This window comes from Megalops cyprinoides, chromosome 10 (genome assembly GCF_013368585.1).
Source record: "Megalops cyprinoides isolate fMegCyp1 chromosome 10, fMegCyp1.pri, whole genome shotgun sequence".
In the NCBI taxonomy this organism is placed as follows: Eukaryota; Metazoa; Chordata; class Actinopteri; order Elopiformes; family Megalopidae; genus Megalops; species Megalops cyprinoides.
Window position 1 is genome coordinate 22,501,415 of NC_050592.1, and position 11,339 is coordinate 22,512,753.

Sequence of the window (11,339 nt, forward strand, 5' to 3'; positions counted from 1 at the left end):
AGAGTCAGCTAAATTACTCTGGGTTTAATGTAAGGGAAAGGTTGAAAATGTACTCACTGATTTCTGAGCTGTTGGCATATAAAGGTATTTCTGATTCTGGAGCTTTCCGAAACAAGGAAAAGCCAAGAGTTAACACAATGGAGACACAAACTATGAATGCTTCTTTACCTACATGGTTAGAAAACACAGAATGGGTCTCAACAAACTAAAAGCTACATCAGAAACACTTTAAGTGGCTTTTAGAATGCACTTGAAATGGAAACAATTCCATAATTACAGTCACGTAATAATTAATGTATTATATTAAATACCATTACTATTATACATTGATACACCAGCAGGACATTTTTTTCTGAAAGTACAAGAAAATGAGGCTGATTCATAACTTAAATGTTTGGTATGTTCAACCAAACCCATATTGTAGGTTTTGTGGTTAAACGCTGACAAGTAGTCATACCTGCTGCTTGCTGGCTGGGAGCTTCATATTTCTGTCTCGATCTGAACAGCAAACACACCAATGAAAGGAGGAGTTACTGTATGATATCACTCCTTCATATTAAAATAAAAACAATTGTTTTCATGGTTTACGAAGTACAGATCCTCATCAGGGTTGTGTCTTTTTTGCCACTGTGTGTAGGCTCCTTGTTAGGTTTGCTTGTGATATTACTGCGAGAAGTTGACAGCTGTGTGCAACAAAGATGCTTTGGACAAAAGGACTATGAACTGACATGCCAAGGGCAGGCATGATAATTCTATCACAGCATATAGTACAGCATATAGCATACCACTATGTGAAAATGAGGAGGCGTAGATACACCGTTGTAAAACTTTGAAAAGTGTCAGGTCAACAGTACGGTTTAAGAATGTTCTTAAATCAAGTGGTTCTACAAGAAGAAAGATCCAAAGAAAACAGTTTAGTTGGATGTATGATTCATTTACTAGGCTGCCTGGGAAGCACCATTGACACATTGTGTGATTGTTTTGTCCACCTGAACACTTTCCCAAATGTTTGCTATGTCCATCTGAACACTTTCACTAAATTTTGCTATGTCCACCTGAACACATTACCAAAGGTTTGCTATGTCCACCTGAACACTTCCCCAGAGTAGACGTTTGCTTTCAGAGCAGAATAACCACTTTTAAAGATATTACAAACATAGTACCTGCGTTCAAGGGTGCAGAGGTGTATGCGTCCTTTGGGAAAAAAAGAAAAGGAAAAGAATCAAGGCATTGTGTTAAACAGTTTACACTGCATTTCAGTAACATTAGAATCCTCAGATGTACAGCCTGACATTTAAATTGTGTAAGACAGTGGAGGATAAAAAATAATTACAATTCAATTTGTCTAGCATGCCTATTTTGTGCCATAGAAAAGGGGAAAATTTTTTGGAACAATTTCAGAAAGAATATGTATGTTCTTCATGGACATGTACAGTGAGGAAATACAGATATCAAGCAGCAGCAGCACTAATTTTTGAGAACACGTGGTGGCTCTTGCTGTTATTGATCAAGAACAACAGCGCTGACCTATCTGAGGATCAAATCTGAAGTAAGGTTTTCAAGCCCAGTCCATTCATTACTAAAACACACTTTATTTATTAACAACAGTTAGATCAGGGATCTGACACCTACCTCTCTGCTTGAGAAAAAGCAAGACACACACCAGGCCCAGCAGCATCAATGAGGCAGAGATGGACAGGCCGAGAGTGAGGGCAGACGGCCCCTGGTGCAAGGGAAAGGCCCGCTCTGCTGTGCCATGCTGGTTCGTAGCCCGGCAGACGTAAGTGTCCTGGGAGGTCATGGGAACACGAACTGTGACACGGAACCTATCCGTCGCTGTGGTGACCAGGCTGCGGGGCACTGGGCCAGCTGAAGATTGGCAGGTCAAGGTCGGCCTCGGATTCCCTTCAGCCATGCATTCAAGGCTGCTGTTGCCAGGCATGGGCCCTGGCACCACAGAAAGATTGAGGATCTCAGCCGGACCTGGAGAAGGCAAAATTCTCCATCATACCTTTACCTTAACATTATGTAGTCTTCCTATTCTACATATTTAAGACATAAATGATATTTTCCACCAAAATCTAGTAATGGAGTGTCATTTCAAAACAAAACCATGGAAAGCACGACACAAGCAGTCATGATTTTTTCTTCTTTGAATCAAAGCGCCTTTGCTTTCTTTACAGATGGTGTATTGTTCTGAGCGTAATAAACAACAGCAGCATCGTGACATAGCAAAATACTTCTGTTACAACATCTACCATAACCTTGAAAATGCTTTCCAGTGAGCACAGGCAAGATTACTTGAGTGTGACCCCCCACCAGAGACATGGAGCCACGTCCCCGTCCCGTGCTGGTACATGGTTCTTCTCGTCCTGTCCAGCTCCACTCTGCAGTAATATCGCTGGATGTCGGAGAACTCCAGTCCCCGGATGAGCAGTGACAGGTCTCTTTCCTGAGGGCTCCCCCACAGAGAGTAACGTCCAGGGGCCGAAGGGTCCGAACAATTGTCTGACCTCCCCTCCGTGCTGTTGCTCACGCTGCACTGGAAAATGGGGTCCCCGTAGAAGTCTCTGACTATCCACTTGACGAGGATCTCACCCTTGAAGGACTGCTGCTGTGGGTGGGTGAAGGAGCACGGCAGAACCACACTCTGTCCTTTTGTACCGTTCACCCGAGCAGGGACAGTCATGGTCCACCGCACCGCGTGACCGCCTGGGGCAGCACAGGGTAGCAGCGACAGCAAAGAAGGAATCAGTGAGTCAAAGGATGAAACAGGTGGAGATACTTTAATCAACAGTGGACATCAAACACTGGACTTGAATCAGTGATACCATTTGTAGCAGTAATATGTACAGTACCAGTCAAATGTTTGGACACACCTGATTAATATAATGGGAAACATGCATCCAAAGACCTTTTGATCTAAAGACTAATGCTTAAATGCTTGAAATTTGTTTCTTAGACAAATATAAATAGTGAAGTTGATGCCTATGCATGAATTTCATTCCAAAAAATGTTAAATTACAAAAAATATTATTTTGAAGGATCTAAATTATGAGATATCTTTCATTTGTTTATGACACTTTTTTGGTCACTGCGTAATTCCATTTGTGTTATTTCATAGTTTTGATGTCTTTACCATTACTCTAAAATGTGGAAAACAGCAAAAATAAAGAAAGAAAAGTGTGTCCAGACTTTTGACTGGTATTGTATCTGCCCAGGATCTTACTATTTCTCCATGAACTCAGTATCTTCCATAAAACACCTAGTGTATGAGCCAGTCAACGTATGGACTAGGGCCTCATGTCACCCCTCAGAGCTTCATGTATGGTCCATGAAGTGACTGTGAAAGACAGGTTAGGCATCTTTTCGGAATTGGATTAATGCTGTGATTAAAAATATTATTGTAAGGTTACAGGAAATATGGAAAAATACTACTGCAGTATAGACAATCATGGGGCCACTCTTGAGTGCCAGAAGCTTAAAACCAGCTGAGCTGCAATGCATTTATGGAAAATAGCCATTCTATGACCTTCCCCTCATGTCATGTACAAAATAAAACAAATTTTATGTTCAGGTGAATGCTTGGATAAATAACATAAATTTGAATCCTAGCAAGACCTAGTTTGGTAAGACCCAGACCAAGTCTGTTCTCTGCATGGACTGATATTCAAGAGTGACAATTTAAACCATCACAGAAAACAAAAAAGAACCATGAAGAATTAACATGTTCCAGGCATGTTGTAATTTACTCTTTATTATAACATACATATCCTCACATGGCCCTAGAAGGGATTTCCTTTTTGGCTACCAGGAAAAGAATTAAAAGCTGAGAAAAACTATGCAAAAAAACTGTACTAAAAGCAAGAACTATAACAGAGAAACATAAGCCTTTAATATTACCTAATCAAAACCTACACATACTGTATTTTCTGGCAGTTAATGTAATTTCTGTTGGACTGAGAATGCAGTATTTTTCACTGAAGCATACATTTATTTTATTCGTTTAATTGAATTTTTTTCTGAGACGCCAAGGCCTAGACCCAGACCAAGACTCCGTTGCTGGTTCTCAGAATAGAGTAATAAATGAATCAGGTGTGAAACTCCTGAAAGCATTTTTACTGTGACCCTTTCACAATTGTCAATTGGTAAAAGCAGTACACGACACATATGAGTTCACAGTTCTGTGTTATCTAACATTTCTAATGGTCAGCCTTTAGGCTGTCAGAAATACACTTTGTACTTTGAAAGACTAGTGTCAAATCACCCTAACCAGAAGGTGAACTTCAAGCATGCTTACCTGTGAGACTGTAGAGAAGAAAGAAGAGGTAAAGCATAGAATGGGGCATCTTCATTATGATATAGAACAGGATCTGAAAAAGAGGAAAGACCAGAGATTATAAAACCAGGAAATTTCATTGGGCAATAAAGGAAGCACTGCAATGGTGTTTATTTTTTTTTTTTTTGGATTCTCAACAAGGAGGAGGGTATGTGCAATGTTTCCTCTAAATGCACACATGATTTGTGCAAAAAAAAAAAAAAAGAAGTGAAAAAACATTACTGTCAGAACCTTGATTGCTGCACTGAGCAAACATGGAACAAGTAGCAAGAAACTGTGAAAAGGCTGAGAGCAATACGTATTTTGAAAACAACATTGTCCTCTGTCTGTCTTATCTGAATAGAACGCATCTACTGGTAGGAACACCACCCAACCAACACAGTGGGGCCACTTCAGTGATGTAAACAATGACATTGAAAGGGACTGGGATCCAATCTACTTTAGTGGACACATCAAGCCACACCAAAGCTAAAAATAAACCCTGGTGAAGAGTTGACATGTTGAACCCTCACAATGTTACCTCAGTGATCATGGAAAGAGGGTTTAAATTACTCTTCCAATCAGTAGAGCTGGTAAAAAAAAAATATTTGAAAGAAACTGAAGTCAGACATGGACCTCCATTGAGTTATTACATGCAGCTATTTTCACTTCAAGAGGTAGCAGATGAAGATTAGCAAAGGTCTTGAGCTCATATGTACTGTGTGACTAATTGTATAGTATAAATTGTAGTGGCTACAAGCTCAAACTTACTTAACCATGCTCAGACCAGCTGGTGGATACTTGCTGCCGCTGACTGGTCTCTTACTTCTCTTTCTACTCTCTGTTATCTTCCCATTTCCACAGTAGAAGGTGTCAGACAGAGAACAGAGAAGTAAAAAATACATCAGAGACAAGAAAAATGGAATGGAGTACAATACAATAAAAGTCAATTTCTTTAGCAATGGCTGTCCATGGCTGTGAGGAACATGCCTGACATTTAAAAAACAAGACAAACAATATACACTTATATATTAAACCTTGGTTTTTGCACTTTTGATGGGGCGGACTCCTTTGGGGATGACTTTAGCATTGTTTCTTTAGCATTTTGGTGGGAAGGGACGCTTGCTTTAACATGGTATGAGAAGATGATGGAAAGTTGCAAGTATTGTTCTGTAAATGAATGTCCATATAGTGGTGTGCCTTTGTCCCATCCCATGCAAAGAAGGATGAAGAAAGAAAGACATGAGACATAAGAGAGTTTTATTATCATTGTTCAGGACAACTAAATTACAGTTTCTCCCCAGTGTCAGTGCTGTCACAACATACAGTATAACAAGAATTTAAAGACAAGAATAAATACAAAATGTGTGATGTATAGAATATGAAGAGTAGTATGGAACATAAATAAATAATAATAGTAAAGTGTCTGTGCATTGACAGGAAAAAGTACTCCCTAGCTGTTGTGTGAAACAGATTTTTTACAGTACCTTATTATTGCACATGCCTGTATTATTGTATTACATTGTACTGTATTAAAGTGCAGTGTACATAGTGTTCATATTATTGCACAAGAGGAAGTTAGCATTGCATTAACCATAATAATATCATTATTGCACATGTCCATGGTTTGTTGTCGCCTTCTGTGGGAGGGTAGGGGGAGGGGGGGTGTTCAGCACCGGACAGAGATAGAGCAAGAGACACAGAGAGAGAGAGAGAGAGAGAGAGAGAGAGAGAGAGAGAGAGAAAGTAAATAGTATATGTGTGGTTTATGCCCATTTGTAAGTATCCATGTGCATGTTTGAGTGTGTGTGCTCTCTGTCCTGAGTGAGCTGGTGTGGAAAGGCTGACAGCCCGGGTCATGCTGTGTGTGAGTGGCTGTGAGTCAGAGAGGACCAGCTGCAGGTCAGGACCAGAGCACAAAGGGAACCTCACACCATTCAGCCCATCAGACAAGCAGAAGCAACATGGACCCCCAACCACTCTCCACCCTCATAGTTCTGCTACTGCTCCACACTACAGGTGAGTGGAGCCCCTGCCATTTGCTTATGGCTGGACCAGATGATCTATCGCTTATGATGTCCCATAAAATAGCTGTGCAGCTGTTGTGATGATGGTTGTCACAACATAGTACATTTTAGTATTGTGATGTTTCCAACTTAATGTATGCAAACACAAATGGTACAGACTGAAAGACATGCTGTCTAATTGTTCCATGTAAAGAAACCATAAATCTGAGTGTATGTAATCTCTTTTAATATTTATATTATGACACATAGTAATTTATGAAATGACTTTACAAGAGCTGAAGAAGGGTTATTGTACATAGACCAAGCAGTAGATTAAAATAATTATACAATAAAAATAGAATATGATAGCTTACTATTGCATTTTTTACAAGAGATGGTGCATTACTTACATAAACTTCTAAGCTCAACGAGTTTCTAAAGCATTGCACATTAAGTAGGTTGATGTGGTGAAATTTTATTCTGTCCAGATTGTGTTATGTATTGTTCAGTTGTGCTCTACCACCAGCTTCATTAAAGCTCTTTTTTAATCTTGAAAATTATATATATGATATATGCATTGTAAGTCGATCTGGAAAGGTTTGCTCAATTACCCATTTGCATTTATTCATTTGGCAGACACTTTTATCCAAAGCACCTTACAAGTGCAGAATAAAAAGCCATGTAAGGCGTCAACAACATTAGAAGTGCTGCATGACCAGGTTTCAACAGTTGGCCAGACAAGGCACAAGCTAGCTGGTAGAGACATTGAACCATTAGATTTGAATTTTTTATCTGAAAAATACTGAAAAATGTCAAGCTGATTCTACATCCCCCTCCCCAGCCGGGCATGATGACGGTTGGTCGATGAAGGTGCCCCCGGAGGTGCGGGCCATAGAGGGGTACCCGGTGGTGCTCCCCTGCTCCTTCACCCACCCGCACCGCACGCACCACTCCTCCATGCTGGTGCTGTGGAAACTGGGTCACGGCGCGATGGGCACCGTGCTCTTCCAGTGCTCCAGCCAGAACGACAGCCACCACTGCCAGACGCAGCCGCACCAGGACCACCGCTACCGCCTGGAAGGCAACCCGCACGAACACGACCTGTCGCTCCGGATCAACAGCGCCGCCCTGGAGGACAGCGGCCGCTACTACTGCCACGTGGAGCTGCCTGGCTACCCACGCGCCAGCTACGAGAACAAGATGGGCACGCGCCTGAGAGTAGAAGGTACAAAGTGGCATGCTGACTAGGTGTCCACATACAGACTTTACAGTGAACCCAGGGCTGATCTCTCAAAATCCATCAATAGCTTCCTTGTCAATTTCACAGGTATACTTAAATCAAAGTGTTAAGATGGACAGTGTTTTGTAGAACACAAGTAAATGGAAGTGTGTATGGAAATGTGTATGGAAATCACAGCTCATTTTTTTCTTGACCGTTGCATCAAATCATTTAAACAGCTTCAGAGGATTGGTGCTATTGTAAATTGCGTGTATGTGTGTGTGTTTGTGTGTGTGTGTGTGTGTGCGTGTGCAGCTGCCCCCCGGATCCTGGGTCTGTCAGTAGAGGGCAGTGAGGAGTCAGGGTACAGGGCTCTGTGCCGTGTCCAGGGCTCCCCTCTTCCAGACATCCAGTGGAGTGGGCCCGAGGAGCTCCTGGAGGGCGCTGAGGCTTCCCCCCTTTCCCAGGAGGCTCCTTCCCAGCATCACATCTCCAGCCTTCTAAAGGACATCACCCCTGGAGAGCAGTACGTCTGCAGTGCCTCCAACCCCCTAGGGAGGGACCAGGCCACCCTCTACCTGCTGCCCCCTACCCCTAACCAGCCTTCCTCTGGAGCTGCTCCCCTCTTGCTGCTAATCTCCTTCTCCTTGGGAGCAAAGGTGATCTTGCTCTTGGTATGGGGTGCCTGGCTGGTGAGAGAAGGGGGTCTGGCCTCCTGGGTCAGCTGTAAGGCCCAGTGACACACACTTAATCATTCAGCTCTTTTGCATACACAGTTCAATCACCAGCCCCATTTCAGTTTCACACTAAAGAGATCATCCACCAGATGACTGGGCTTTTCCACCCCTAGGCTCCTGTTAATATACTCTTTCCATTAAAAACAAGCAGACCTCCATTCACATGGTACTGACTGGTCCTTTTGTTCTGACCTCAGAGGATCTGCGGCATACCTCATTATGCGGTGACTCATGCCAGCCAGGCAGCCACACTGGTCAAATTAATTTCAGATTATCTCACCCGTGGCAAACCGGTGGACTGTACAATATATAAGTGACATGTAATTATGCTTTACAAATTTGAGGTTGTTGTTTTGGTAAATTCATTTGCACGAGACGGAGAATGCATTACACCTTTTGAGACTACAGGAGAGAGACTGGAAAGGGCAAGGAATGGGAAGAGAAAATGGCAAACTACAACCTCAATCTGACACAATATTGAAATATTGGAGGGTTCACGAACATATGTTTTATTCTTAACCGCACAATGTTGCTCTCAATGATGCAATTAAATTGTTTTAAAAACTGACTAAACAACTATAATATTAAATTACAATCTTGGTAGCCATAGTGACATTTCTCTCTGCAGAACTTTTGTTAAAAAATGAATAAGGTTGAAACACACCACACACTTCAATCAGTATCACAATTCATATTTGAAACTTAAAGCAAGTCAGGTTCAAATCAAGAGGAAAAATACACAAGAAGGGAAAAATGTTTGTTATACAAGGGGAAAAATACCAATGCGTTGGTAGAAAATCTTAAGACTTAAGTATTTAAGATGTGGCCAATGTTTACAAGGCCACATCCTCTCAGGGGCCTCACAAGCAGGGGAACGGAACTTCAATTCCCATCTAGAATCACATGAAGGGCCCTACAGGAAGGGTACTTCAGTCCCTATGGGAAGGGCACTTCATCTCCAGAGTGGACGCAGACAAAGGGCAGGGTCTGACAGCAGCTCTTGGCGGTCCATATAAAGTTGTGTTTGGGCTCTAGCGACATCGCAGCACACTGATTCTGCAGAGGGTCACCAGGTTCACCTCCAGCCCAGTTAGAGAAACCCACCGGGTCCCTGCTGAGCCAACGCCAAGCCCCGGACAACAGGCTCCTGCGCAGGCCTATCCAAGCCATGCTGCTGTTCCTGGCCTCTCCCAGTGCCTGGGAAACACGTTGCTGGATCTCCGGACTGCTCATACTCACCAACTGGCTGCTGGCAGCCCAACAGTGCTGCAGTGCTTCTGACCAGCTCTTCTCCTCGTGCACCAGCTCAAAGGTACCTACCTTACACTTAGAGCCGTCTTCACACACACACACACACACACAAGTTACACTCATCATAATAATCACCACCAACACCTATGCAACCAAAAAAATGAACTGTAACTTCTTTTAGTTGTGTCACTCAGAGCCAGTAGAGTCATTCTTTCACTAATGGGCCTCATAAATGATGAAATCTCTACACAGTCTCCAGTCTGTAAATAGCCGTTCATGTGACTGTCATGTGCATGCAGGGTGCTTCCTGATTACTCTGTGGCGATCACTTTGCCCCAGATTCAGCACTGCACTCCTGTGGAACGAACACTGTATGCCAAAAATGGAAATGTCTCCAAACCCATTTTACCATTTCAATATATAGATAAATATATATATTCAATATAATAGATAATCTAAACATTTAATCTTAATGAAAAGTATGGTGCAATGCTGTTGCATATCTACTATAATATAACCCGTAGTAAACATTACTGTCACATACCACACACCACATGTTGTAGTGACACTATGACATTTTACCCATTGTGACTGTACATAGTTTATACAGATTTCCCATTCAATCAACACACAGTGTGAAACATTACCTGGTTCAACTTTTAGGCTCAGGGCGGGGTGTCCGTAGGACTTAGTGCCATTTGTATTTTTCCCAAAGTTGTACACCCCAATCTTGGAGTCCTTGTGCCAGACAACGCGCTGCATCCGTTCTGAGCCAAGCGGAACAAGGGCCTGGGAGTACTCTGTCCCGTCCACTTGTGCCCAGGTCACTGAGGCTGGGAGCAGCTCCTCCCCAAGTCTGACCCCGTCAGTGTGGGCAGTCCTCACCACCAGCAGGGCGTAGTTGGAGAACCCTGAGAGGGCATGCAGGAGATGGCACGAGGAGAACGTTTCTTCTGGGGTCAAGGACGTGAGGCCGGGGTTCAGAAGCATGAGGGACACTGGGCGGGAAGCCTTTATGTAGAAAGGGGTGCCTGCTGGTGCTGGGTTCAACTGTAGCACTTCCTGAGAATTCAGAGAAGACCCGGATTCACTGAAGGGCATGGATGGCAGGACGCCCTCCAGATTGGTGTTTTCAGACGCTGTCAGCAGGAGCAACTGATTTGTGTTGTTCCATGAAGAGGAAGGGGGCACAATGAAGAGGGTACCCCAGCTGCCGGTGGGTGACAACTGTTCAAACACCAGACCACAGGTGCACTCATTCCTGTCGATGCAGGGGTGTCCGAACAGCACTGCCACGGGGTGCTCTGCAGTCACCCGCGTGGCTGTCGGGGGCGGCTCGATCTGGAATTGAGCATTTTGGTGGGGGCCAAGGGTGACCGCCACAGGCAGTGCACTGGACGAATGGGACACTTTGACCATGTTCACTGACTGGGTGTTGATGATGACAATCCGGTAGGAGCTGGCTGTAGGCGTGGCCAGAGAGGCCACAAAGTACTCTGTTCCCAAGTTCTGCACGGGCTGAACCACGCTGGTCTCGATGCTGCTGCCCTTGGCGTTGACAGAGAGGACAGCCACCGGGCTGCTGCTGGACACGTGCACGGTCTTCGAGGAGACGTTCAACCTCCCCAGCTCTACCCAGCGTGGGAGGGCCACTTCTTCAGTCTGCCCTACCCAAAGCACACGGCTTGTCTCAAAGTCCATTTCCTTAATGGTCACATTGATCTGGGTTCGGTTATACAGGGCAGAGATGAGGAGTCGGTGGGTGGGTGGAGATGGGTGGTAGTACGCCATGTTCTCCAGGAAAGCCG

The 11,339-nt window shown here is 43.8% G+C and overlaps 2 protein-coding genes and 1 long non-coding RNA gene across 3 annotated transcripts; 1 reads left to right on the forward strand and 2 right to left on the reverse strand.

Annotated features, from left to right (window-relative positions):
* Positions 1–457: 457 nt before the first annotated feature.
* Positions 458–1,666, reverse strand: LOC118784013. The gene is made up of 3 exons (XR_005005220.1): positions 1,633–1,666; positions 1,164–1,194; positions 458–498 (listed from the first exon to the last, which is right to left on the reverse strand). It is a non-coding gene; the product is annotated as an uncharacterized LOC118784013 (long non-coding RNA).
* Positions 1,667–1,677: 11 nt separating this feature from the next.
* On the reverse strand, positions 1,678–4,362 carry siglec15l (sialic acid binding Ig-like lectin 15, like). The gene is made up of 4 exons (XM_036539552.1): positions 4,301–4,362; positions 2,320–2,712; positions 1,761–1,983; positions 1,678–1,723 (listed from the first exon to the last, which is right to left on the reverse strand). Exons 1-4 carry the CDS (start codon positions 4,353–4,355, stop codon positions 1,678–1,680), a joined length of 717 nt encoding a protein of 238 aa, XP_036395445.1. The 5' UTR covers positions 4,356–4,362.
* A 1,793-nt stretch (positions 4,363–6,155) lies between these two features.
* si:dkey-11p23.7 (V-set and Ig domain-containing protein) lies at positions 6,156–8,383 on the forward strand. Its single transcript, XM_036539890.1, has 3 exons — positions 6,156–6,337; positions 7,166–7,549; positions 7,859–8,383. The coding sequence occupies exons 1-3, from the start codon at positions 6,283–6,285 to the stop codon at positions 8,281–8,283; spliced, it is 864 nt and encodes a 287-aa protein (XP_036395783.1). The 5' UTR covers positions 6,156–6,282; the 3' UTR covers positions 8,284–8,383.
* Positions 8,384–11,339: the final 2,956 nt, after the last annotated feature.

Coding starts and splice junctions, on each gene's coding strand:
- siglec15l (XM_036539552.1), bottom strand. CDS start 4,355: ATGAAGATGCCCCATTCTATGCTTTACCTCTTCTTTCTTCTCTACAGT. Junction 2,713..4,300: donor TCTTCTCTACAGTCTCACAG/GTAAGCATGCTT, acceptor GTGCTGCCCCAG/GCGGTCACGCGGTGCGGTGG. Junction 1,724..1,760: donor GTCTGCCGGGCTACGAACCA/GCATGGCACAGC, acceptor CCCTTGCACCAG/GGGCCGTCTGCCCTCACTCT.
- si:dkey-11p23.7 (XM_036539890.1), top strand. CDS start 6,283: ATGGACCCCCAACCACTCTCCACCCTCATAGTTCTGCTACTGCTCCAC. Junction 6,338..7,165: donor GCTACTGCTCCACACTACAG/GTGAGTGGAGCC, acceptor CCCCCTCCCCAG/CCGGGCATGATGACGGTTGG. Junction 7,550..7,858: donor CACGCGCCTGAGAGTAGAAG/GTACAAAGTGGC, acceptor GTGCGTGTGCAG/CTGCCCCCCGGATCCTGGGT.